This window comes from Gasterosteus aculeatus, chromosome 17 (genome assembly GCF_964276395.1).
Source record: "Gasterosteus aculeatus chromosome 17, fGasAcu3.hap1.1, whole genome shotgun sequence".
Classification (NCBI taxonomy): Eukaryota; Metazoa; Chordata; class Actinopteri; order Perciformes; family Gasterosteidae; genus Gasterosteus; species Gasterosteus aculeatus.
Genome location: NC_135705.1, coordinates 9,927,146 through 9,953,237, shown reverse-complemented (window position 1 = coordinate 9,953,237; position 26,092 = coordinate 9,927,146). Strand labels below are relative to the sequence as shown.

The 26,092-nt window shown below is 41.8% G+C and overlaps 1 protein-coding gene across 2 annotated transcripts; it reads left to right on the top strand.

Annotated features, from left to right (window-relative positions):
- Window positions 1-529: 529 nt before the first annotated feature.
- On the top strand, window positions 530-25,865 carry grm2a (glutamate receptor, metabotropic 2a). 2 transcript variants are annotated; one of them, XM_040203386.2, is made up of 7 exons: window positions 530-764; window positions 1,073-1,302; window positions 9,585-10,290; window positions 19,160-19,997; window positions 20,507-21,570; window positions 24,682-24,859; window positions 25,418-25,865. In XM_040203386.2, the coding sequence occupies exons 3-7, from the start codon at window positions 9,763-9,765 to the stop codon at window positions 25,489-25,491; spliced, it is 2,682 nt and encodes an 893-aa protein (XP_040059320.1). In that variant the 5' UTR covers window positions 530-764; window positions 1,073-1,302; window positions 9,585-9,762; the 3' UTR covers window positions 25,492-25,865. The 2 variants fall into 2 exon arrangements, with proteins under 2 accessions (XP_040059320.1, XP_040059319.1); XM_040203385.2 differs by having other exon boundaries at window positions 752-1,302.
- Window positions 25,866-26,092: the final 227 nt, after the last annotated feature.

Genomic DNA, 26,092 nt, shown 5'->3' with positions numbered 1-26,092 from the left:
CTTATAGATGTGTGATCCCTCAATGGGCAAACGTGCCCTCACCACAGGTCTGTTCACAGCCCTTGTCCAAAGGCGAGAAGGAACATCAAGCCTGGAAGACACTTGCGATGACACGTGGGTCAACAGCTGATTTGATTCGTTTTGAAACCCACGGGGTGCAGCTAGACATTAGACTATTGCCTTCCCATGATGTTAATTATTAATATCGTCACATTGCACGTGGAAAGGGGGGGAGATGACACATGAAGATGCTCAACCATTGCGTGTCTGAAGCTGCTCTCGGCAGTGGAGGAAGGGTCACATGCAGCCGCCCCTCGAAAAGCGCGTGCGTCCCCTGCGCGCATCGCCGTGCCATCTGGGACTGACCCCCCACTCCTCCGTGCCGTGTCACAACTTGTTTGCGGTTCCCAAAGGAAAAAATGTCCGTCGTTGAAGATGAGAGGTCTCTGAAGAATATTCAATGTAATGTAGTGTAGCCCCCTCCTGACCGCCTGGACATATAAAGGGAGCGACTCTTAACCGATTCTACAGTTTACAAACCGGAACAAAGCGGCTGAAGGAATTCTTTCCCACTATGCTTTAAATTACATAATGTTCATGTGCGATGAACCAGAACATCTCCAGGACTGTTGAGCAACCGCGCCTTTGTTCAGGTGTCCAAACCGTCCTAGGATTTGTTGATGGCTCGTCCAAACAACGTATATATTCTATTTGAATATTGCCGGTAACTGAAGATTTTTTTGCAGCGCCTCCTCGAGTAACAGGTAGAATTTCAAGTTTGCGTCCAAACACTGACAATAGCCGATAATCTGCAACCTATCAGGCTCACAAACGTCACATTGTTATTCTAGATTGGTCTTTACGCTCATATTTCTTCAGAGTTGATGCTCAAAATCGTGAATCCCCCCCCCTCTCCTCCCTCCTTCTCCCCCATCGGCACTATGAAGTGGGCGTCGGTTACATTTGCTTCGGAAATGTGAATTTGGTTCCACTTGTCAGCGGGATCCGAACTCCAGGTATTCGCGCAGGCTCGTCGTTGTAGTTTGCGTGATTTCCTTCTTTTTCTTTTCAGCACCGCGGAGAGCTCCTGGCACGCGGCTCAGCTGCACGCGGTTCCAACTTCAGGCAGCGACGCACTCGCCTCCTTTAGTCATTCGTTCGTTCGCTCGTTAGGCGCCACTGTGGTTCACGTCCACGTTGGTTTTTAGGCTTAACAAAGTCAACACTGCTGCAAAGGATGTACTTTGGCTTTTCCCGCTCCATCCATCCGACGGCACCGCTGGAAACCAAGGAACCCTGCAGGTAACGGATTTGGCGTGTGCGTGTTAATGTGTGCGTGTTTTTGTATCGATTGATTTGTGCATTGATGGCTGAAGGTGCGGATTATTTGTGAACTTCCACGAGCTGGTTTGTAGAGAGGGAAATCTTTTGTATTCAGGTTTGAATTTGTTGAGAAGTTTACTTCACCTTTTTGAATTTGTTTTTTTCAATGTCATTTTTTGGAAATATCTTTTTTGTTTTGAGTCCCACTATATATAATTATCTCATTTTACCCAGCAATGTCTCCTTGCCGAACAACCGAACAACTAAACAGATATTCAGCAGACGAGAGCCACGACATCTAATCTCTCTCTCTTTTAAGATAATGTTGTCCAACATTATGTTAAAGTCCTCGGTTTAATTTCTTGATACTTCAAGGATACTCGAAAAAATGTTTTTTTTCATATAATAATAATGACAATGATTGCAGCAAGATTAGTCCCGATTAGCATATTGTTGTAGATTAGCATAATAGATATGTTATGTGATGATATGTTACACGTGTGGCCACGTGAGTGATTTTCTGTATGTCTTCGATCATCATTTCATTGGGAGTTCAAAATACTTTCTAAACACACCAAGAATATGAATGAAAACCCTGAGGTGCAAATATTTAGCGGCTGTGTTGCTACTGCTGAACAAAGCCATCATAAGGTAAGCAAAGTGTACTGTTGGTACTTCCTCCAGTCCCTGGGGCATCTGTGCTGCTATCTGCTATGTTCAACAGATAAAACACAATAGAACCCCTCAGGATGCAGTGTAATCAGATCACAGAACCCACAATCATTATTAATTAGCACAGAAAGAAAGTGTTTCAATGACCGTGAGTATATGACTTTCATATTATTCTGTCTTTTTTACATCATCGAATTAAGCACATTAACAGTGTGAGTCCTCCTTCTAGGTGACTGAGAATCGGTATTAATGTGCAACTGATTGCAGTTGTTTTTCACGTCACGCTCCACTGCTAATCATCAGAACTCAGAAAGACAAAAACTAACAGGAGGGGGGGCTGTCTGACCTGTCTACTTCAACTGGAAAGTAACAGGTGTGGCAGCCGCTGCGGAGGTTCCCTCCCTTAAGGGGACTCCTTGACGGTGTAACATTCAGACTGGGAAACGTGATAATTATTTTGGGTGATGGACGATCTGAGCTTGCAGCGCGCTGGAGTTTTGAAACACGCAATGCCAGAATAGCTCGTTATCTGCAAAGAGTCAGATATGTTCAATTTTTTCTTTTCTCTAGTACAGAAAGGACACGTTTGTTTTGACATAAGCCAACTAGTTTGTTTGGTTTGTTTTAGCCACCAGTAAAATGTACAGCTTGCTGGCTTCCTATTTCTTACTGTCATTTCCTTTCTCACACACACATGTGCAGGCACCACACATCGGTTGGAAGTTGGATTTCTTCCAGCAAGACTTACTGCACACCTGATGCCTATAATATTTGTTAAATTAAATATTCAATTCACATCATTTTAGTAGGTATTTCATGTAGGTATTTATGTACTGATGATCTGATGAGTTTGTGTGGCTGTTATGTGAAAGACAAAGGCGATGAAAGATACATTTCAGAAAAAGAGTACAGATTGAACAAGTCAAATATTTATATATGTGTTTTTATCCTCCAATAAATTCCTCCGAGATCTAACAAAAGAAAATTAGTCCATAAATTCCACTTACTATTCATTGTAAAAATCATATAATTACACGTTAAACTGAGAAAAAAACAGACCGAATAGCAAGTAGATTCCTATACAAGCAGAAAGAGTGAAAGCACGGAGATGCTTCCAATTAATAAATGATGTCTCCATGACTCACAGATCAAAATTAACTGCTGCACCGACGGCCAAAGACTAATTCCTCTTTTACATTCTGTGTGCATGTGAGATGCTCTCCTTGGTGAGTCTTCGGTCAGCTGCGTCGATAATCTCATTTGTACGTGAGGATCCACATTTGTTGATTTATTTTGCTTGCAAAACAGGTCAAATACTGTTTTGAATCCTTGTATTTGGCATTCAGGCCGTGTTGATATTTTGCAAACCAGAAATAACCTGAGAGGAGGAGCCAAACGTCAAAAGGGTCATTTTTTGAAAATAACAATTAACTGAAACACACTGTGAAAGGGTTGAAGTTGTAAAATTAAAATCATGGCCAAATCTATGAATCTACAAAACCTTGGCAGCCACCTGCCAATCACAAAGCAGCCCCGCCCTGAAGCCTGCCATCCGTTGTCCTCTATTTTACTCTAAATGGAACGATAATTTACTAATTTACAATTTGCTGTATTGAAGAACACCTGAAACATTTGATTCAGCTGATAAACACATGCCTGCCGTGTTTACTTAAATAATAAATCAAGCAGCATTTTCTCATTGACAAAAACAATCAGACGTCACTCAGCAAACAAGGAATGAATGCGGGTTTGAGGCATTTTATTATTGGTTTCTTGAATATAAAACCATCAAAAGAAGCGATGGGTTTTGAGACCTAATGTTGATGCATCATAGCGGTGGTTCAAAACCCTGCTTTGTGTTTATGATGCTTTAAGGGGGCATATTTCAAAATCCAGATCATAGCTGTTGACTTCCCATGGCAACAGGTTTGCAGCTAACAATGCTAACAGTGCTAACCGAAGGGAGTGCTGCTAGAACATTTGCAATGAGCGTTATCAAGTGTTAGCAATGAGCTACAACACAGAGAATCTCGGATAACAACACACACACAGAGGGACTGACACACAGACTTCATTATTTAATCAAAATAATATCTCATTTATGCATGCTGGTATTCACCCAAACATATCAAGACTCAGTCTGAATGCAATCAAACTTTCGTTTTGTTGGACAAAAACTAATTTCACAGAAACGGAGCCATCCAAAATCAATCTACGCTGCTATGAGATATTGTTTTCTTCAGAGGTGTAAATCATGCGATTTCAAAACACAGAAGAACTAAATGGGAGGTTCAATCTTGATAACTTTAATTTGCTCACTAATGTCTACTGTGAGTCCACAAACAGCTTTTCTAATGAGTTTCAACCCCCCACCTGATGTTTCAGGCCACTTTCGTTCAACAGTCTGGTGATGGGATGATGAATAATGCAAGGAAACAATAAAAACCTCTAAAACAAACGTACCATATACATTCATCAGTGCGTTCTGTCCAAATCAAAGGCCCCGGCTGTAAAGACCCGCGATGGACAAAGAAAGATGATGAATGTTTGATGAGGGAGGCACAGTGGGGGCCCTGGGAGGTGAAGAGAACGTTGTGCACATGCAAAGGATTCCCCTTTACAGGTGGAGAGACTGGAGGAGATAGATGTGGGGATGTAAGAATGAAAGCATACATTGAATGCGATGCATTGTGAGATAATCAGAAACTGCATATGAGGTTGGTTTTCCATTCAAGGACTGTCACAGATGATTAGACAGAAAACCCAGCAGGCTTCCAAATTGATCCCTGTCTGCTGCATTTTGGATTTTCTCTGCCGATATTCAAAAGTCAACGACCTCCTCTCACTCGTTAATTGCTCCTTGTATAAATGACCTTATCAGAAAAGGTCAGCAGTTGTATTTCTGGGAGTGATTTCATTGTTTTAGTGATGTTACTTCAAATACCATCTTTGATGCAGACAATATCTTCTCCACATTAATTGGACTGAATTTAATAGTAGCGGAACGGACCACGTCCAGCATCTCAAATGTGGATTTTCTGCTTTTTCTAATCACTAGTTCCACTCTCAAATGTCAATGTAAAAAACTCTCTTTAAGGGATAAGGGCGGAGGTATCCCATAATTTAAATTCATCAACACATCTCATTAAAATACCAAGTAACCTCGGGCTTCTCGACCTCTTTGACTCTTCACTCCGAACCCAACTATTCCCGTTGAGCACTTTAAAATGGTTAAAGTGGTGACATTTGGCACATTTTGATGTTCATACCCTCGGGTAATTTTAGGTTTCAACTGAAACGTGTTCCAAATGGAACATGATTATATGCCTAAGTGTTAAAAAACAAACATTTTTTGCATTCTATCTGTCTCACTGAGCATTCATAGCAATGCCTTCAAAAAAAAATGTGCCATATCTAATAGAAAAAATACACACGTTGTGTACTTCAGTGGTTGTTTTAACCCAAACCACAATTTATTCGTATACCAACTAGGAAGGTTTGTTGCCTAAACCTAACTAAGTATTTGATTTTGGGGAGTTTTTCCTGTGCCGATAGTGGGTTTCGGGACAGAGGATGTTGTATGTGTACAGCCTGTAAAGCCCTCTGAGGCAAATTTGTAATTTGCGATTTTGGGGTATTCAAAATAAAATGAATTGAATTGAATTGAATTGGTGATTATTCCAAAACCTATTCAAATAGTTTTGTTGCCTAAACCAAGTTGAGGTTGAAAATGTGTGGCAGAATTTGTAGTAAAACGTACCAGAACTTAGGAGTAACTTTTCATGAGGTATCCTACAAACCACTGTCTGGGGATGCTTTGCTGTCTGAGGATACATTTCCGTTCTAGGATACGTTCAAGCATTCAATGGCAAACTGTCACAGACATTTAATTTATCACAAGTGCTTCCAGGATTTAAGCGTGACGTTTCAAAGTGTGTGTTCACTCTGGAACCTTTTTTTCCCATCAGCAGACCATTTTCAGTCCTCCCCCACCAAAGACCATTCTCTTTGTCAGCTGGAAATGTGAATTTGGGGAATCCCGAGTCCCATTACCTTTGCTTCCTCTTAGCCAACTCCAAGTCAGACCACTGGGGACCTTCAACCACACTCATAGAGGCCTAGGGCTACATATTGCCTGGGGGGATATTACCATATTAATGCTGCACTCCACTCCCGGGACAAATGAGTGTCATAAGAAAATCTGCATGAATAGCATCTTTCTCAGACCTCATCCTTATCCTTCTTTTCACCGCAGCCTACACTTTTTCCCTTTTTCCTGCCCTTTCACGTCCGTTATCTTTGTTTTTTTTGTTTTTTTCCAGCCATCAGCCACTCCTCCCATTCCTTCACACAGTCTGGTTTGAAGTGTGTAAGAGGCTGGCAGGCTTTACGCTCTTGAATTAAAAAGGCCATCTGGTGAAGAGCGAAACTGAGATGGCTGCACAGGAGGAGAGGAAAATGAGAGGCGTACTTTATTCTTTGAGGGGAACAAAATAAACCAAATCCTGGGTGGGATATTACATCTGAAGTGTAAACAATGCTTAGTGTACTGCCATTTACACAGACACAAACTAGTTATGTTTATCCATGCATCCATCCATCTGTCTGAAGGTCACAAATTAAAAACATTTTTTTGTCTCATACACAAGTATTACAAAGGACTATTTCTTGACCTAGAGGAAAGAGGCTCCAGGAAATGAGTAAAAAATGTAAAAATCCCAACATGTCGTTTTGTGATAGTAAATAACTGTTAATCACTGAGAAGGTGTTGGGAGGCAAACTACTCCTATTTTAAACCATTAAGACAAGCAAAGAGGCTGCTGGTGGTAGCTTCATATTTCCCACCAAAACAACCTTGTTTCCAAGATTACCTTTAGATGAAGTGTGTAAAAGTAAGGCTAAACCTGTTGCCTCTGTATGAATTATTCTGGCGTGAAAAATGCTTTTTGAAGCAAACCGAGGTGGCATGGAGCCTCGTGCAGCTTGTGTATGCTGTCACAAGGAGACATTGGAGTGTGCTGAACCAAGCCGCAGATAGAAATGAAGTCCACTGGTGAGATGGAGGCCTCCTTTGGGGAATGCTGGCTCAGGGAGGAGGCAATGTGTCAGCCAGAAATCCTTTTGTCACCATTCTCTCTTGAGGCCGTGTGCTTAAGTGCTTCGCCGCGGTTATTGCAGATTGTTGCCCACCTGCAAAGTTATATTCAAAATAAACACATCACCTTACAGCCCAAACTTGTTGTTGCTTAAGCTATTTGGGCATTTATGTATTGTGCATCCAGGTTTAACACGCTGCAGAGCTACTGGAAAATCAGAATATACTTTTGAAACATTTTACGCTCAATTGCAATTGTCTTTAAATGCGAGGGAATTAGAAATGACTTGGCCCATAACCACAGGCTGATGCAACAAAGATTCACACGTTGACAAGGTCCGATATCCAAACACATTTTTTGCAGAAGAAAAGTGCCTTTTAAGTTTCACTGGTGGTGCATCAGATGTTATGCAACATGTTGCATTTTATATGCTATTAAAAGAATGTAGTGTCTGCACCAGAAGGTCTTTAAAGGCAATATTTTGTTGTGATCAAGACAATACTAGTTAGAAAAGTGATGGTACAAAGATAAGATTTGAAAGTGAAAACATTAGTGGTTCAAAACAGAGTTTTGTTTTTTATCATATGGTTATTATTCTAGTTGAGATGTGTTAAACCGGTGCTTAGACTGGACTCAGTTCACTGTGCAGGTTTCCCAGTTCTCCCTCAGGACCAAGTACATGCATGGTGAGACTGGCCCACTTGTCCTGGTCTGTCTTTCCCCTTCACCCTCTATTTCTACCAGCAAGTTTCCATGGAAACAACAGGAAGGGAGACAGAGAGAGAGTTGGAGAGATGGGGATGGAGAGAGAGAGAGAGAGAGAGAGAGAGAGAGAGAGAGAGAGAGAACAAAGAATGTGGTCTTCAGTCTCATTCTTGTTCTAGAACTATACGTGGTTTTACTGGGTAAGTCAGTACTTTCCAGCAGAAAAAGCAATATAAGTAATTATATCCGCCTGCTCTGGTTTGATAATATCTCTCATCAATTCAGTTAATTATTGCTTGTCAGCGTACTTGACTTGTTGAAACAGGGGGTGTATGACAGACCATTCTGGCTTAATAATTTACTTCGATAAAGTTCTCCTACACTCAACACTCTGCATAATTGAGCCTCTGGGATTTGTGGGGAGTGACACCAGGAATGAACAATAACCCTTTTGTCTCTCATAAACTCCATCAATGGGATCGCTGTTGATGCCAGATTTGTGACAAATTAAAGTGACTAGAGAAAGCAAATTGTATTTATTATACTACTCACTGAATGAAGGAGGTCCTTAACTTAAATTGTCTGGGATGTGATGGTGATACCTACGTGTAGCTTATTGTCCCCTCCATAATCATCCAGCCAAAGCTTAATCCGTTCTGAATTGTTTGATTATTTTAATTCACTATTCACTTTCACTTCTCCTTAGATGTGTGTGCTCTTCCCAAACTCTGTAGTCCTTCCTTATACAAAATATGAATATTTCACCCAAAATACGTTTCTACAAGGATAGCATGAACAAACACATTTGATATAAACAGCTTTGGGGTTCTGATTGAAGTAATCGAACATCACTGATTATTTTGAAATAATTATGATTAATTAATCATTGGTGTTTTGCTGTAACATGCACATACATTACGCTTATGACACGAATCCATCTTGCTGATCCTAACCTCTGACCTGTCACTAGTATCAGCATTAAGTTAAGCCTTTATGAACAAAGGAGATTTCTTAAATGGTTTCATTTGCTGTTTTCCTAATAACACTGAAACTGAACATTTGTCTCTGAGTGAGTCAAATTTGTTTTAGTAACATGTTGTCTTTAAGCAGGGAATGAAAAATGCTCACATTGTTTTGGAGTTTCATCACTCTTTGTATTTAAAATTAATAACGAACCACATTAGAGACAGCAAAACAAATTCGATCAGTCGGCCACCAAATTAATTTGTATGCTTGAAATAGATTTCAATAATGTGCCTCTTTTTATTTGCTTTGCTTTTTCGCTTTAGTTGTGCATAAAACATGTATTTGTAATAATGTGCAAGTAGTTAATGTAATTTGACAAACAGTCCTTGGGGACATGATCCTCTGCAGACCTTCGGTGTACAGGAGCATGTGCACATGTGATTATAAAAGAGTTGTACAATCATCTGCTTTAGAAGGGAAGTAACTTTAGGTCATTCGGACAATGAAACAGGAGGAGAAAGGGATTTTTTTTTAAAACACAGTCTCCTCTGATGATGAACTCATCTCGATGATTATCTTATGCCTGTTGTGTAAAACACACTTGTGGTGAACACAAATACGTCTTTATTTATTTTTTCTGTCTTGTATTTCACACCCATCATCAATAAGTATCATACGAAATATATTCTGTACATACTTGTACAGATGATTTCAAATATTTCCATGGGGCGAGGCAGCCTCTGGCAGACACAATGTATGTGAGAACAAGGGATCATTGTACCTCAAAGGCTGTGTCTGATTCTCCCTCTGTTTGATCTGCAGGCTGTAATCTACAACAAAACTCTGAAGCATAGGAGGGCGAAAAGGATGGAGCTGATGCTGTGAATGGCCTCTGTCAGAAGCTTTGAGATCTGATGCTGCTGCGCCTCCGTCATCAAAAGCCTGCCAGACGTTGATTAGAAACCACAAGCAGGACGGTGACCCTGTTTTGCCCGGGGATATGTCATTGGGGAAATCCCCCGTGTCGGGGGTGCGCCCTGTGCCCCGACCCTTCTGGCTGTCCCACCTCAGCCTGCTGTGCTTATGTGTGTCTCTCTTTGCCCAGGCCCCCCAGGGTTTGCCTGTGGTAGGTTATAACACTGACCCCAAGAGGGAGATCACAGTGGAAGGAGATTTGATGATTGGTGGCCTTTTCCCTGTGCACCAGAAGGGTGAGGGAATAGAGGACTGTGGGAAGATCAACGCCCAGAGGGGGATCCAAAGACTGGAAGCCATGCTGCTGGCACTGGATGAAATCAACAAGAATGAGCGCATCCTGCCCGGGATCCGACTGGGAGCTCACATACTGGACACTTGCTCCAAGGACACCTATGCTCTGGAGCAGTCTCTGGAGTTTGTCAGGGCCTCCCTCACCAAAGTGGATGACAGTGAGTACACGTGCCCCGATGGCTCCTATGCCATCCATGATGACGTCCCTCTGGCCATCTCTGGGGTCATTGGAGGCTCCTACAGTGACGTCTCCATTCAGGTATGAACTTATGTGGGCTGTCTATCTGCCAGGGAACAATTGAGTTTCAATCTGTTTTTGAAGATCATCTTTGTTTTAAGCCATGACATGAGTTGGGAAAAAGCTGCATTCATTTATTTAGACAGCACGATTGCAAAAGGAAAACTTAACTATCATCAGCTCTTCCTGGCCAGGAGAGCGAAACAGAGAAAGGAGGGAGAACAAGCAAGAGCGAGAGTGTCAGTGTGATGGATGGTAATATAACTGTCCATTTACACTTAAGTACCATGTGCAATTACCCCATGCGAGATGTTAACACGGGGACTTAATGAGTATCTGTTCCGCAAGGAGTATCTGTTTACCTGTACGCCCATGTGCTTGGCTGATCTAATTTAGAAGATCTCTTTCTCTCTCCCGGTAATTGACACTTCGGCAGTGATCCCGTCAGATGCAAACACGCTGCAGATGTTGTGCTGAAGGAGGGATGACAGGATGACTAGTGACAGCGTGATTACTCGCTGCAGCAGTGCTCCTTTCGCCTCGCTCAAGCTGACGAAAGTTCCGCTAATTGGGTCTCCAAATGTTCAGCTGTGATATGGCTGCCCGATCAGTCTCTTTTCAAGTCATTGTGAAGGGAAATGGTGTGTCTCTTGGAGCTGGGATTGGTAAATACCCGACAAATGTACAGGCATTAAATTAAACTTCTCACCGTGGCTCACCTCACCTCGAGACGTTCAGCCTCATGTTCCAAACAACGTCTTGTTTGAAGACAGAAGCACATTTGTGCCCATTTAGAAATAAAATAATTGGCTTCAGATCAAGATAAGGTATAAACTATAGGTAAACTGCATGGTATAGGAATTGTTGTCAATCTGCTGTTAGCAGCTTTTCAGACTTAACTAGCGGTGGCTTCCTTGCATGCTTTCTAACCCTGATTTGTAGAAAGCAGTTGACAGCAGTGGACATGTCAGCACTCATATGCCTTCAATGAATGAATCACAGCGAATAGCTGCTGGCATACAAATGTGTTTAGGCAAAGTAGGCGCTCCAAAACAATGTACATGCTTTGTAGAGTAAGTAACAGTATCAGTTTGAAGCAATGCGTTGAAAATATTATATTTACTTGCTTTTATGATTTGATTTTACTGTACTGTCAAAAACATCTTGGGTTTAATACTTCAAGATTAGCGAGGAACTCTGCAAACATCTCGAAAGTGTAAAGATGTATTAATAAGCAGGTAGAAAGCCCTGGAGAATGATGTATGAAGAGGATTCAGAGCTCCTGTATTGGGATTCATGGTGAGAAGGGCAGTTTGGAAATAAAGGATTTGATAAACGAGCTTTAATTTCAGAGAAGGCCTGCATGTGGGGCTCCTCAGAGAGTGTCCTTGTCTTGTGGTTATTTATGGATGTTCTATTACAAGCCGAAGTTCTAAGGTCTGCTCGAGCTTCTCACCAAATCTTCCTCATCTGAAGAAACGCACCACAGGACACATTTTGCATTCTCAGCATGCATAAACCTCCATGTGGTAGTGCAGTTTGTTTGGGAGGTCTGCTGGCTCTTTCTCCTGGCTTTTTGGTGAGCAGCTGATCATTGAAAACAACTAGTCTATCCTTCTCTTTCACTGGGAATAAGCTTATAAGCGGTTTTAAACAAATCAATTTCCTGTTTTGTTTTTTTATTACTTCCTTGCCATGCACTTGATTTTCTTGATGTTTTTTGCTGTGTGGGCTCTACCCTGACAAGGTGTGTTGCAACACTACAATAATAATTTGGGGCATGTCTGGCATATCTGTATTCTCCACACAATGTCTCTATCCTTTGTGTCTGCCTGCTTTTCTACATAATCTATAGTCGGTTTGACCTTTGAGTGAACCAGGGTACCATACACGCCCTTCTCCGTGAGCGGCAAGTCAGACGTGCGTGTTTCACCCCGGGGGCGAGGCAGTTAATGGACAACTAACCATATTGGTTTAAAGACCCTTATTGCCATGGCGACATGTTGGACTGACAGTTGGTGGGAACAGAGAGTGCTGTCTAAATCTGTCAGAAAGAGGCAGCATGCTGCTGGTGTTGTGGTGTGACAATCGCAGATAAGGGGGAGGATCTGGCTGTAGGCCCAGCCGTGCTGGCGTTACACGGGCACAGATTGAGTCAAGTGTGGAGGACAAGTTCCACGACGCTCTCACAGAATTACTCCTTTCTTGCCCGTCTGTGGCGTCTGCTGGACGGTCCGGCAGTTTGTGCGAGGTGTGCCTGCACACATAGGATGTAGAGAACAGAAACACAGAGACGGGTAGATACGATCGCGGGGGAGGGGTGGAGCTAGTCACCACAAACCGCTCAAAGGGAAGCCTGTGATGCCATCTGGATGGTTTCAATGCATTGATTTGTAGAAATATTCATGCAATTCAAGTGTTTAGCCTTGAAAATGTTCCCTATGGTCAATCTAAACAGCAGGTTCTCAGTGCAAAGAATGTAATGACCTTGTGATGTCATGGTCAGCGCATCTTTATTCTTGTGTGAAGAGCAGCAGCACCAACAAGATCCATGTTAACATGCAGTACAAAATATGCAGTGCGATTGTTTGCAAGCAAGCTTTAATCATGAACAACCTCAAAATACCGTCAGAGTGTATCAAGCGTACGAACCTTTATGGGTAGAGCGGCTTTATAGAATTAGCCGTAATACTTGTCATTGTCCTAACGGCGTGGATTAATCAGAGTTGAATTAATTTCCACAAATACATTCCAGAAACATCAAGCTTGGGGGCCGGCTTCCGACTAATACGGAAGGGATTCCACTTGTGTTACGCCAACAGCAGGGCTGTGCTGCTAAATATGACTCACTGGCAAGAGAGTTTCCCCCCCGGGAGAAACATCACAATCGCTTGTGCGCATTGGAAAAACAAAACCTCCGGAATGTCAAAAACTCAAACGCATCAAATGAAGAACTATTCTCAGACATGAAACATTGATAGACGGTAATCTCAAAACAACCTACTCTGCTTCAGAGCGGCGCACAGAAAATCGCTGTCTGGAAATAAAACCTGACTTTTTACAGGCATGAAAGCTGTTATTGTTGACATCTTCGTAGATATCTTGGAATATTCTAGCCAACTATCTGAGAAGTGGTCGATTTTTACAGATGAGACAGGTGTAGATGCACACAAGAAAGCATGCTGCGATTTAAAGATAAAGATTCTCATACGAGCGCATTTGCAGGCATAACATTGTGAGCAGAATAATAAGGTACATTTATACGCTTTCAGAAAGCTCAAGAAGCTCAAGTTTCATTCCCCACCACCAACCCTATTTATAGAATTGTCTTCATCTTTAGGTAGACTGTGCCAATCTCTGGAGCACACATGAGTCATGCAAAGAATTGAAACATACACACACATGACAGAATTTATGCCAGAGAGAACAATACTGATGAAACGTATCGGTAAAGCCTTGCAGCGTTAAATGCATTATTCATCTGTAAAAGTAAAAAACGTGCTCCCGAAATTCATAAATAATTCACATGTGATTGGATTATTTAGTGCTTTGGCAGTTAACCCATCATTTGTGCAGTTGAAATACATATCATGACCACTTTTCAGATGTCAGAAATGAACATCACCTAGCTGTTATTACAGCAGGTTATTGAAAAGTTTAAATACAAATCACCAGTTTCTGGATGGATCGCACTGAGCAGTCTGTGATGTTCGTTTGACTGAAGATAAAGGGTCGTAAAGACATGATTATGCACAGTCACAGAGAAAATAAAGTAAACAAATGGGAATTTACACCCGTCAATGTTGCGTCGTTAACATTGTAAATGAATGGCGGCGCAGCCATATAGAATAAAATATAGTACCCTTGGAATGGTTGCATGGCTACAGAGGCTTTGATAGACAACTGCAGCATAAAGGAGATTCATCTTATCCAACAGGATAAAAGAAAATCCTTGGTCTAGGTATCCAGCAGTTCACATGTGCAAGCTGTTTAAGCTGTTGGCGAGCCACCAAATCCTGAGAAATAAATGAATAATCAGTCTACGTATGCGTTGCATGTGCATGCGTGTCCGCCGCTCGTGGATGTGTTTGCCGGTGAGCTTGCGGGCGCTGCAGAGGGCCGTTATACGCGTGATACTGAGGGGAGCTAAGGACTGCTGCTCTGGGAATACGTGTTATTGCTGTAGAAGGACTTCTGGAAAGAGCACATGGGCTTTTCATGTAGAATAAATGCAGGGAAAAAGTAGACCTGATATTTCCCAGTTCAGGACAGTCTTAGTGTCTTATTTATCTGTGCCCTGTATATCTTTAGCTCTCTTAGTTATTTCCCCATAACTGTTTCTGTTTTTTATGCCTCTCATTGTTTCTGTTTAATCTCCATTTACACCGTCGTCATTCGTAAAAGCCAAAAATGTCTATAAGCTAGAACCCTGTTTTGGCTGAGAATATTATTAAGTTAATGTGAGTTATAAAAAGCTTCTGAGCTGTACTGCACAATTGTATTTTGACATTTAACACGGGCAGTCTGAATAATGTCAGCACATGGTGTTAGCTTGTGCCTTAAGGTTTTTACGTATAAAAACAGTGTACGACAGCTGAAAAGAACATCCTGTTACTCGGTGTCTCGGTGTTAAATGCAGCTATCGGGTCCTGAATGCTCTCGATGCTCAAAAGGAAAGCACTTTTACAGTAATCAGCTCAGTAACGAACCCTCCAGTCCAAAGCCACACTGGGCCCATTCTTTATGTCCTTAATTAAATACGTCGCTGCCTGATGCTGATGATCGGATGATCCCCATAGCAAGATGTGTGGGACTGTAAGCAATACTGTGTGGCTAAATTAGATTTTAATTAAACACTTGCAGTTTAGTTTTTAGAATGGGTCCGTGTTCAGAATCCACTTAACATTAATTTACAACATAATAGCTCCTTTGTCCTTCCTTTGTAATGAGAATTTCCAAAAATATGTTAGAGATGTACACATTAAATAAACAAACAATTTCACAAACTAGAGTAGAAAATTCATCAGAATCATAGTAGGTAACTGACACCAAGCCATCTTGCAGAATTCTTAGATGTTACAAGATGCCGATGCAAATGAATAACTACAACAAACATGTCTTATAAGTGTCTTTTGTAGTAAATAATGTAAGACGTTGACTGTTGACTGTGTAACTAAAGTTTATATAGACTTTCTCTGTCTTCATAAATGCATATCTACACCAGTTGAATGCAAAAAAACAGCAGGGACGATGATGCACATGCAGCTCTGTCCATGAGTTTGACCACATGCTGTGTGCAGACTAAATAATGTTGCAATGACATTTGCAAATCAATAAACATATTCTCACAGCCTCCTTAAAGCCTGCAGCTGTCGGTAGGAAGTCACACGGCCCTCTGAGCGCAAAGTGCAGAATAGCGATGTTGCAATGGCGCCCTCAAAGCATTACACACCTCTCACTCTTTTGGTTCAGCTCCTCTGGTGTCATGCAGTTCATTCCACAAGTTCTTCTTGTCTGCTGCTCTTCTCCTCTCGCATCTCAAACTGGAAACCTTCTGAACCTGTTACAGTTGTAAATCTTGATGGATTCTCCTCAAACATTTGCAACTATTAGCAGCGAGGGGTCGCTGCGTGAAGAGTACCACTCATTTCAAACATTATGCCTGTGAAAATGACAAAGATAATATATGATATATGAGTGGTGGAAAATAAAAACATGTTCACTGCAATCCATATCTTCATATATATTTGCCTCATAATATCTACAAATAGTTTCTACACACACAATGTGTCGGTCACAGGCATCGGCAGGTGGCAGGGTCTTAGCTTTTCATAAAAGCCATGTTCACGTCTAAATAATGATTTCCCATGAGCCCATTGTATTTGTGACTCCTCCGGCATTGAGCCCCATAAATCACATGTAAGTAGTTTACTAACCTGACATTCAGCTCAATTTAATACCCTAAAGAGAAATGATTGATTTACTACTGCGAGAATAGCCAAATAAAAAAAAAAAGATCATATAATATAAACACTGCCAGGCAATTGATTTGATCTGGTCCTTCAGCCTTGAATGTATAAATGTTAAGTTGCACATCGACAACATGTTAATTCCTCTGCAGAACTCATGTGTTCTGCAGAGGAGACGACCACCCTGATTCTCTGTGATTCTTTCAGCTTAAGAATCACATGCACTTTTACTGGCCTGGATTGAAATCCCACCACAAACTTGTCCATCTTCCCAACAGGAGCCCTCTCAGCCTTTCCAACTTTCTTTTGTACGAAAACATTCCAACGGCAGCCATGTGCCCGCTCTCCTGGAGGTGAACAAAATTTACAACCCCATCAATTTTATGTGATAACTTATTTAAAACGTCCCACTGTTCAGTCAGCGTCTAATTAACCGGCCTCAAGCAGTTTATCAGGCTTTAAATGATCTCATATCTGTCTTTAACTGTCTACTCAAACAGCTGGTTGCTGTACAGATCCAGACTATAAACTAAAATGTACTGCTTAATAATGGATTCATCATTGTAGATACAAAGCAGCATACACACTAATTCAAATGAGCTCCACCTTAACATTTTAGGTACTTTTAAGCATATTTAGATGCTGATACTTGTACTTTTACTTAAAGTAAAGTAAAACATGCTTGATCTGTCAAAAATGAAATCTATAGTTAAAATGGGAAGGTTTTTCTGATTTATTTCAAGAACTTATAGGAAAAGATCCTAAACATCATTTTTTCCTGAATATAGGTCGAAAATACCTGAGAAATGAAAGAAAACATTTTTGACATTTGGGGTATTTATTTTTTACCCTCTTTTTCTCATTCATTCTTCTACTTTAGTGTTTACTCAGAGCTGTTGATGGATTTTTTTTTGTTATATATTTGTGGCGGTTGAAAGCAAAGAGTAGATCTGTTCACCCAAATCCAAGACCGCCCATAATATTAAACGTCTTTTGGAAACAAAAGGTATTTACCTACAATCAGAGAGAATTAAAAAAGGAAACTCTTGTGATAAATCTTCAGACTGGGAATTTGTTTTGCCTTTTTGAATGTAGAATTGAGTGACCTGAAAAAGATTAATCATATAGTGTTTATGTGTCATTTGCCACTTTAGATTATATTCAAATGTCTGCATAGGAGAGTGAGTTTGCTCCTGCCAGCTGTTTCACACGTTGGGAGAGGCTGTCAAGACGGTTTAAGAAAGGGAGACAGTTTTGTTTTGAAATATGATTATTAGACTGCCTGCATAATCAGGGTTTCTCCAGCTGACCTGAACCTCTCAGGGGGAGGCAGCCTTTGAACTCAGATGAAATGCTCACTCAAGTGTTTCAACAATCTAGAATTCCATTTTGTCTTTCAGTTGCTAAGCCACAGACTCTTTGTGTCTTCAACATTTTCCTTGAATCACATTGTTCTAGAGGTGTTTAAAGTTTGCCCTTGATTGTGCCGTTGCATTATTTTTTTCTGTGAAAGTCCTCTATTAATAATTCCAATAATTCCAACAAAACTGTCTCAGTGGCTCAAAAATCGGTCAATCATTGGCTCTTTAAAAATGAATCTTTCTGGTCATGCAGAATAAAAATGACTTCATGATTAGTATCCATTGAGGCACATCACACAAGCTTTATGTACTGCCTTCTTTTTCCATCAAAGATAGATAATGATAAATGCAGTTTCTGTTTATTGGGCTTTACCTGACATGATGTTTTAAAAAAAGTTGAACAAGTCTTATAATAAATTGAAGAATCATTCAACTAAAACAGAACTTTCGCATGTAAAGATCTTTAAAGTCTATTCTGGACAATTTTTAATGTTCAACCAGACATAAAAATATACAGCTGACAAATTAAATAGAGATGCATTTGAATGAGAAACTCCTCTTAAATTTTAGCATGAATGATTAATTAGCATTCAAGATGTGCTGGTGTGAGAGCTGACAATAAAGTCCACAACATTTAGGCTGGCATCCTCTTGAGTTATTAGACCGGCTCCTCCTCAGGCTTCTACTGAGGAGCCTGAGGCGAACACCTGCTCGTCACCACCCTGACAAAACCGATTACACCGAAAACGCGAAGTTTCAAGATTCTTTGATACTTCTTTTCCCTTCCAAATCCCTTCCCTCAACACCTCTCTGTCTCTGCCTGTGTACTTCTCTCTCCTCTCCAAAGCAGAGCAAGACCTTTCTGATTTTCGTATCAACTCAATCCCCCGTGCACATTTTTTGGAAAACATTGTTGACAGCATTACATTTAAGCAAAGATGAGAATAATTGTTAAATGCAGGATCTCGCCACTCAGTCAGCAGGATAATTGAGTTGGGAAAGACAAGGATCCAGTGAAGAAATTCAAGGCTGATTGAGGCGAGACTAATTGCGCCTACAGAGAAAAAACACATTGGTAGCCAACTTAATTTAATTTATATTATGATAACTAATTAAAAAGAATTCCACGGTCGGCAGGTGTGGCAGCAATCTTCCTGCTGTTGTAATCCACATTACTACCGCTGTCACAGTCTGTGTATTGGCAATAGTTTGACGCAAGATGTGCCTTCGGAGACAATATATATAATAACTCTGTTTAAAATGTTTACTCAACAAAACATTAGGATACAAGAATAATTGTGCTCAGCGTGACACAGCGGTCAAAAAACAAAACCAAAGACTATTGACTATGTAGTCAGTAGCGCAACCAAAGGAGCATTTCAACATTTTTCAACTAAATTGCAGCTGTTCATCAAAACATAATGTAATATGGGTCTTACAGCAGGTGTATGTTTTCTGTGAGTTTTTGCAACTAATATTTCATAATGGTATTTATATTATTACTACTTCCTTGACAGTTTATTGATATTGAGTGAGGGCTGTGTCTTTTGCTTACTCCAGGTGGCCAACCTGTTGCGGCTCTTCCAAATCCCTCAGATCAGCTACGCCTCCACCAGTGCCAAGCTCAGCGACAAGACCCGCTACGACTACTTTGCCCGCACCGTTCCTCCTGACTTCTACCAGGCCAAGGCCATGGCAGAGATCCTGCGTTACTTCAACTGGACGTACGTATCGACGGTGGCCTCAGAAGGGGACTACGGTGAGACGGGCATTGACGCCTTCCAGCAGGAGGCTCGGGCCCGCCAGATCTGCATCGCCACCTCCGCCAAGGTGAGCCGCTCCATGAGCCGCTGGAGCTACGAGAACGTGATCCGCTCCCTGCAGCAGAAGTCCAATGCCAAGGTGGTCATCCTGTTCACGCGCAGCGAAGACGCCCGCGAGCTGCTGGTGGCGGCCAACCGCATGAACGTCACCTTCACCTGGGTGGCCAGTGATGGCTGGGGAGCGCAGGAGAGCGTGGTGAGGGGCAGCGAGGCTGTGGCCGACGGGGCGTTCACCATCGAACTGGCTTCCTATCCCATCCCCGACTTTAACGACTACTTCACTGGCCTGCACCCGTACAACAACACCAGGAATCCCTGGTTCAGGGAGTACTGGGAAAACCAGTTCCAATGCAGCCTCCATGAACTGGGCTGCGGCAAGCACTCACTGCGCGAGGCTCAGTTCCAGCCAGAGTCCAAGATCATGTTTGTGGTGAATGCCGTCTATGCAATGGCTGTTGCCTTACACAACATGAGGCAGGCCTTGTGCCCAAACTCCACCAATGTGTGTGAGGCGCTTAAACCTGGCAATGGCAGAAAGTTTTACAGGGACTACATTCTCAAGGTCAAGTTTGACGGTGAGTGAAATCTTATTCAGCTTGGTTTATTACAGTGTTGCTCAACTGTTTTGTTGTTTTTTGGTTATGGTTCTGCAGAAAGCTTTACTATAATATAATTTGATATCCCACTTAAGCTGCAACATTAAATCTATTTGGATTGACTACCAATTCAGTTCAAATGTCCTGTAGAACATGTATGTAAACTCTGTAGCCCCGGAAAATATCAAGCTTCTTCTTCTCTGCTTCTTCTCCGGTGAGTTTATGGCCCAACTGATGTGTGTTGCCATCATAACAATAAACGGCAATGCCATTTTCTTTTGAAAGCGTCTAGTGGCCACATTAAACCTTTTAATGTACGTTTGAATCCAATTCTATTTACATTGGTCGCTCAAGAACAGTATATCACAAATTGAACAAATGTTGGTATTTTCGCTTCCACTTTGACTGTTTTTATATTGTAGTTGCACATACCACACAATGACCCTCTTTTATATGCTAACGATCTCTTGTTTTGCTTTCACCTTCAGCGCCATTTCGTCCACCAGACACTGAGAATGTAGTCCGCTTTGATGCCTTCGGGGATAGCCTTGGCCGTTACAATATTTTCCACTACCACAAAGAAGATGGCCGCTATGTCTACCGTAAGGTCGGCTACTGGGCTCAGAGCTTGACCCTGAACACCAGCCTTATCCCCTGGGCTGGGCTGGTTCCCCCAACCTCCCAGTGCAGTGACCCCTGCAGGAAGAACGAGATCAAGAGTATGCAACCTGGAGATGTGTGCTGCTGGATCTGTATTCCTTGTCAGACCTACCAGTATTTGCAGGATGAGTTCACATGTGCTGACTGCAGCTTTGGACAGTGGCCCCTGAGCAACCTGACAGGCTGTTATAATCTGCCGGAGGAGTACATCCACTGGGAAGATGCTTGGGCCATTGGACCCGTCACCATTTCCTTTCTTGGGATGATGTGTACGCTCTTCGTCATCGGTCTTTTCCTCAAACACAATGAGACACCCGTGGTGAAGGCCAGTGGCCGCGAGCTCTCCTACATTCTTCTGCTGGGGGTGTTGATGTGTTATAGCATGACCTTCATCTACATTGCAAAACCTTCCATGGCGGTCTGTACTCTGCGTCGGCTAGGCTTAGGCACCTCGTTCGCTGTGTGCTACTCAGCCCTCCTGACCAAGACCAATCGCATCGCTCGGATCTTCAGCGGGGTGAAAGATGGAGCACAGCGGCCTCGATTCATCAGCCCGGCCTCCCAGGTTGCCATCTGTGGTGGTCTGATCTCCTGCCAACTGGTGGTGGTGGTGGTCTGGCTTCTGGTGGAGACCCCGGGGGTGAGAAAGGAAGTGAGCCCGGAGAGGAGAGACGTGGTCACCCTCAAGTGTAACAGCAAGGACTCCAGCATGCTCATGTCCCTCACCTACAACTGCATCCTCATTATCCTCTGCACGGTCTACGCCTTCAAGACCCGCAAATGCCCCGAGAATTTCAACGAGGCCAAGTTCATTGGGTTCACCATGTACACCACCTGCATCATCTGGCTTGCCTTCCAGCCCATTTTCTACGTTACTGCCAGTGACTATAGGGTGAGCTAAGCTATGCCTGTTTCATGAGTGAGCACATAATATTCACCACACATGTTTTTCATTTTTTTTGATGAAATGTTAATTCGTTCTTGCCAAAATCTGAGATGAAATACTAAAACAGGTGTTTCTACGAAAGGTTTTGTTCAGCTTAAGGTTCTCCATCTCAGCAGACTATATCCGATAATGAATTCTTCTGGGGTTGAATTTGATTTTAGATGGATGAAATGTTGGATAGTGTTGATTCAGCAGTTGTCTGTGTCTGTTGTTGCCTGGAGGAGTATTACAGCCTGCCAAATATCTTGGTATGACCTACACAGGGTTTGTGTAGTTTTCGAGGAACAAATGACACACAAATGACGCTAAAATTAATAAGTGAGAAGGAGGAAAGACACAGCAGCTACAGATCCAGCAGCACACAAAGTAATTGTATTCCTTCACACCTATAATTTTTGAAACTTGACTTAAAGTAAGCCTGGTAAAAATATATATTTGAAACTACTTCACCCTCAACGGTGCCTTTAATTTACGTAAAGGTAAATCTCCCCAGTTCCAATACACTGACTTACTTATCAGGAAAAAAGATCAGTACGGATGGCTGAATTGTTGGATGGATAGATGGGATAGATAGAGGGATAAACAGTGTTCAATTCCTGACTCTGCGTAAACTGATGGAACTTTAAAAAAAAGGGTGTCCTGAGTCGTGGGCTTTTATTCCTCTGGGATCTCCACAGCGTGCCTCCGAAGAGCAGCAGGAGGGAGAAATAGACAGAGGAATCCCCTGACACATCTGCCTCTGCAGAAACATGGGGAACGCAGGACCACGAGGACTCAACGTCCCCGTGTGTCCCTGTGCGTAGCTGTGTGGAATGGAGCGTGAAAGCCCGGGGTGTTGAGTCCCAGCTGTGCCCTCTGTCCTGGGACTCCGGTGAGGCTCAGAGGAACCCTTCCTCCGGGCCCTCTAGGCATTGGCTCATCAGCTAGACGCAGAGCTCCCCTTTGCCCGATAAATAATTACCGAAGCCACCGACTTGGCACAGTGTCTCTAGTATGTCACTGGCCGGACCATATTTCTTGTGTTCTCCCAGTTTTACATCACTTCTGATGCAAATCTCCAGCTGAATAACAAATACAGATTTGATTGTTAATCATGAAATGTTAAAGTAAACTAAATACTACAGACCCATGAATAACACATTTGATTATCATATGAAATATTGAAGATGAGGGAGGGGCCTCTCCTCATATGCCACCTCTCGTCATCTCATCTCAGCAGTATACACAACAGATTAAACACACAGCACATCTACCAAACAGAGGCTTTGTGCAGCACTAAAATGACTGCCTGTGATCTTTACCACCGCTGCCCGTCACATTACCAGATCCTTTTGAGATCTGTCTGGAAATTAAACATTCCTAAATTATCTTCAATGTCATCCAGTATTAGTATTCAGTATTTTAGTTTTTTGTCTCACGTATATTCTACGTGTGTAAAAAAGTTAAACCAGGATGTCCCTATCAATCTAGCGATGCAGCATTAGTGGAGGAAATACAATTGCAGCAGGACATTATCTGGACCATCTTATGAAACAGCGGGAATAAAGTATTCTTTTCCTGTATCATCAAATAAAGCTTTTCAATATTGTTACAGCACAAAGCCCAATAAAAGGAAGAATCTCATCTCCACTTCTCAAGAGGAATGAAGCCACCTAAAAACAGCAGACTTCAGTTATGTGTGAAGCAGCAGTGCTGCATTCATAATAAAAATAAAACAGGCGTGAACCGGAGCAATGCAGAAACCACAGTGGCTATGCTCTGCATCCTGTTTTTCACACTCGAGCTGAAGACATCTCACAGATGCCTTGTCCTCTGCTCTTTCAAAGCAACATGCTGTAAATTATTAAAACCACTTAACAGGTCATTCCTATTCAGTACTGTCCCCGGTTTTATTCAAAACTATTTCTGAATTAAGTAGAGGTCAGATGCTCAGGGTAGGTTCAAACTGTCCCCTTTCCTTTGTTTATTACCATTATTACACATATCAAACATACAGATCTGATCGACAGTATATACAGGTTTAATGGTCGATTTAAAATCATATTCACTTCTCAACACGGGATCTGAGAGCATCAGTGTGTTGGCTGTATTTCAGATATATATGTATGTTTTAGTGAGCTGTTTCATGTTTACATGGTACACTATGACTATTGATTTTGCAAACAAATGTATCAACTATATAAATATTAGATAATTATCCACATATATCTTCATTTAATGAATTATTACTATTACAGTAACTAGTGATGATGTATAACTTAGCCGCATGCCTACCTAAACTAATGAGGCTTCACACAGTGTGTACAGTACAATACTATGTGCCCACATCATTTGAATAACAACATTATCATTCAGGGTGAAAACAGACACCTTGTGCCTGGTGAAAATTGGATGCACCTGCTCCAGAACACATATTGCTGGGCTGCATCCTGTTATCCAAGAGAAAATAGATCTGTGCGAGATCGAAAATGAAGGGGCGCATCAGTGACACATGGCAAGGAGTGGGCCGAGTGAGGGGATAAAAGGGAGGAAGTTGAGCAGTTGATTGACAAGAAAATAAGCAGATTGTTTATCACCTCTCTTTAGCAATCCCAGCTGTTAGCCTGCTCCTTCCTCCTCTGTTGACCCTGGCTTTTATTCTGAAATACAAAAGATTCCATTCATTTTTTGACTACTGGGCCACATTTGAATAAAAATGAGTGTTGTTGTAAGCATAATGTCCTTCAAACTGATCCCAAAGCTTACATAATTCCAGTAGAGTTGATTTACAACTATTTGTTGTTTTGAACCTCCCACTTGCCACAATTGTATCAGCACTATCGCTGTACGAACCTCAATTACCAAAATAAATGCCCGAAGATATCAATATTGACACTCGAGTTGTGTGAAGACAATATTTCTGGCACTGGTGAGAAAGTAGGTACTTTTTATGGTGTATAGGATTTCTCTCAGCATTTTGTCAGTCTAAAATATATGTTTACTCACAGTATCTCAAACACAAATTACTGAGTATCACTGAGTAATATCTGTGAAATTCTCCCCTCTTCACTTCCCCAGGTGCAGACAACCACCATGTGCATCTCTGTCAGTCTGAGCGGGTCGGTGGTGTTGGGCTGCCTCTTCGCTCCGAAGGTCCACATCGTTCTGTTCCAGCCGCAGAAGAACACCAGCACTCTCCGAGTGGCCACCACCCGCTTCAGCGTCACCGCTGGCCCGGGCTCCAGTTTCTCTCAAGGTACCACCTGATGCACAACGGCATTGTCGCAGCTACTGCTGAGCTCATTGCCAAAAGCACTACTCAAAACTAAACGGAAATGTGAGGTCGTAACAATTATTCACAACTACTTTAGTGTCTCTGCCATGTTTCTGTAACTCATCTAACATTTGCCATTTTATCCTCTCTACCTTTTTCCAAATCATGGATGGTTCAGATCAGGCAAATCAGAAAGGATGAACCGTTTGTCTGTTTGTCCATTTTGTTCCATTATACACACTTCCACCAAATGTTCCACTCGCCAAAACACAGAATCTTTCTGTCGTTTAGATAAATCAGAGAAAAAGTCCATGCCGGTGTGAATGTGAAATTATGATGTTACCGCATACACCTACACATACACAGCATATGACTTCATTTCATGGAATTCATTACTAGATAATCATACCGCTGATTCACGTGTAGAAACAGTAACTCAATGAGAAAGGGTCTGCAGGGTTATGTGGAATAGTTTATATCCTGTAGCTATATTGGTTATTTAAATATAAAATAACTTCTTTTTTTTACAACGCTTTGCAGCATCAGCCTCCAATGTTGTTCCAACAGTGTGTAACGGGCGAGAGGTGGTGGACTCCACAACGTCCTCCTTGTGAACATCAGCTGAGTTCCTCGGCCAAACATTGTAAACAGAGTTATATAATCACTAGTCCTGAATCAGGTGTCTCAGATATTAAAGAGGTCATACAGACGATTGTTCTGACTTTGTTGTCCTCGAAGTGCTGTGAGTACAATGTTCCAATTATTTTATTTTGTTCTTTGACTCGTAGCGATTTGAAATGGGATACCATTAAAGTCGCGTATAACCCTTGTTTTTATTGAAGATTCAACTTGCAACAATGGAGTAAATTATGGTAAATCTGTTAAATGTAATATATACAAGACGTTTTGATGTAGACTTTGGTGAATCAGTTTGTGCTTTCTTGTAATTTATGTAAATAAAATGTGTTTTCTACTAATACCAAAATGACTTACTGGCTGAATGTTTATTTGCAAATAATCATGAGATGCTTATCTTGACCTTGTAAACAGTGAGAATGGATATAATATGTAATATACACCGGCCTGCATAATGCGGCAGGCAGAAATAAAATATGTAATATGCTGAATTGAATGCATATATTGTTATTTTCGACTACATAGCGTAAATTACTCTGAGCTTCTTTACTTTGCCTCTAATTCACCTGTTCACACGGC

Bases quoted from the DNA above. Each gene is read 5' to 3' on its own strand.
- grm2a (XM_040203386.2), top strand. From the start codon at position 9,763: ATGTCATTGGGGAAATCCCCCGTGTCGGGGGTGCGCCCTGTGCCCCGA. The intron at 21,571-24,681 runs GTGAGCTAAGCT...TCACTTCCCCAG, and splicing joins TTACTGCCAGTGACTATAGG to GTGCAGACAACCACCATGTG. The intron at 24,860-25,417 runs GTACCACCTGAT...AACGCTTTGCAG, and splicing joins GGGCTCCAGTTTCTCTCAAG to CATCAGCCTCCAATGTTGTT.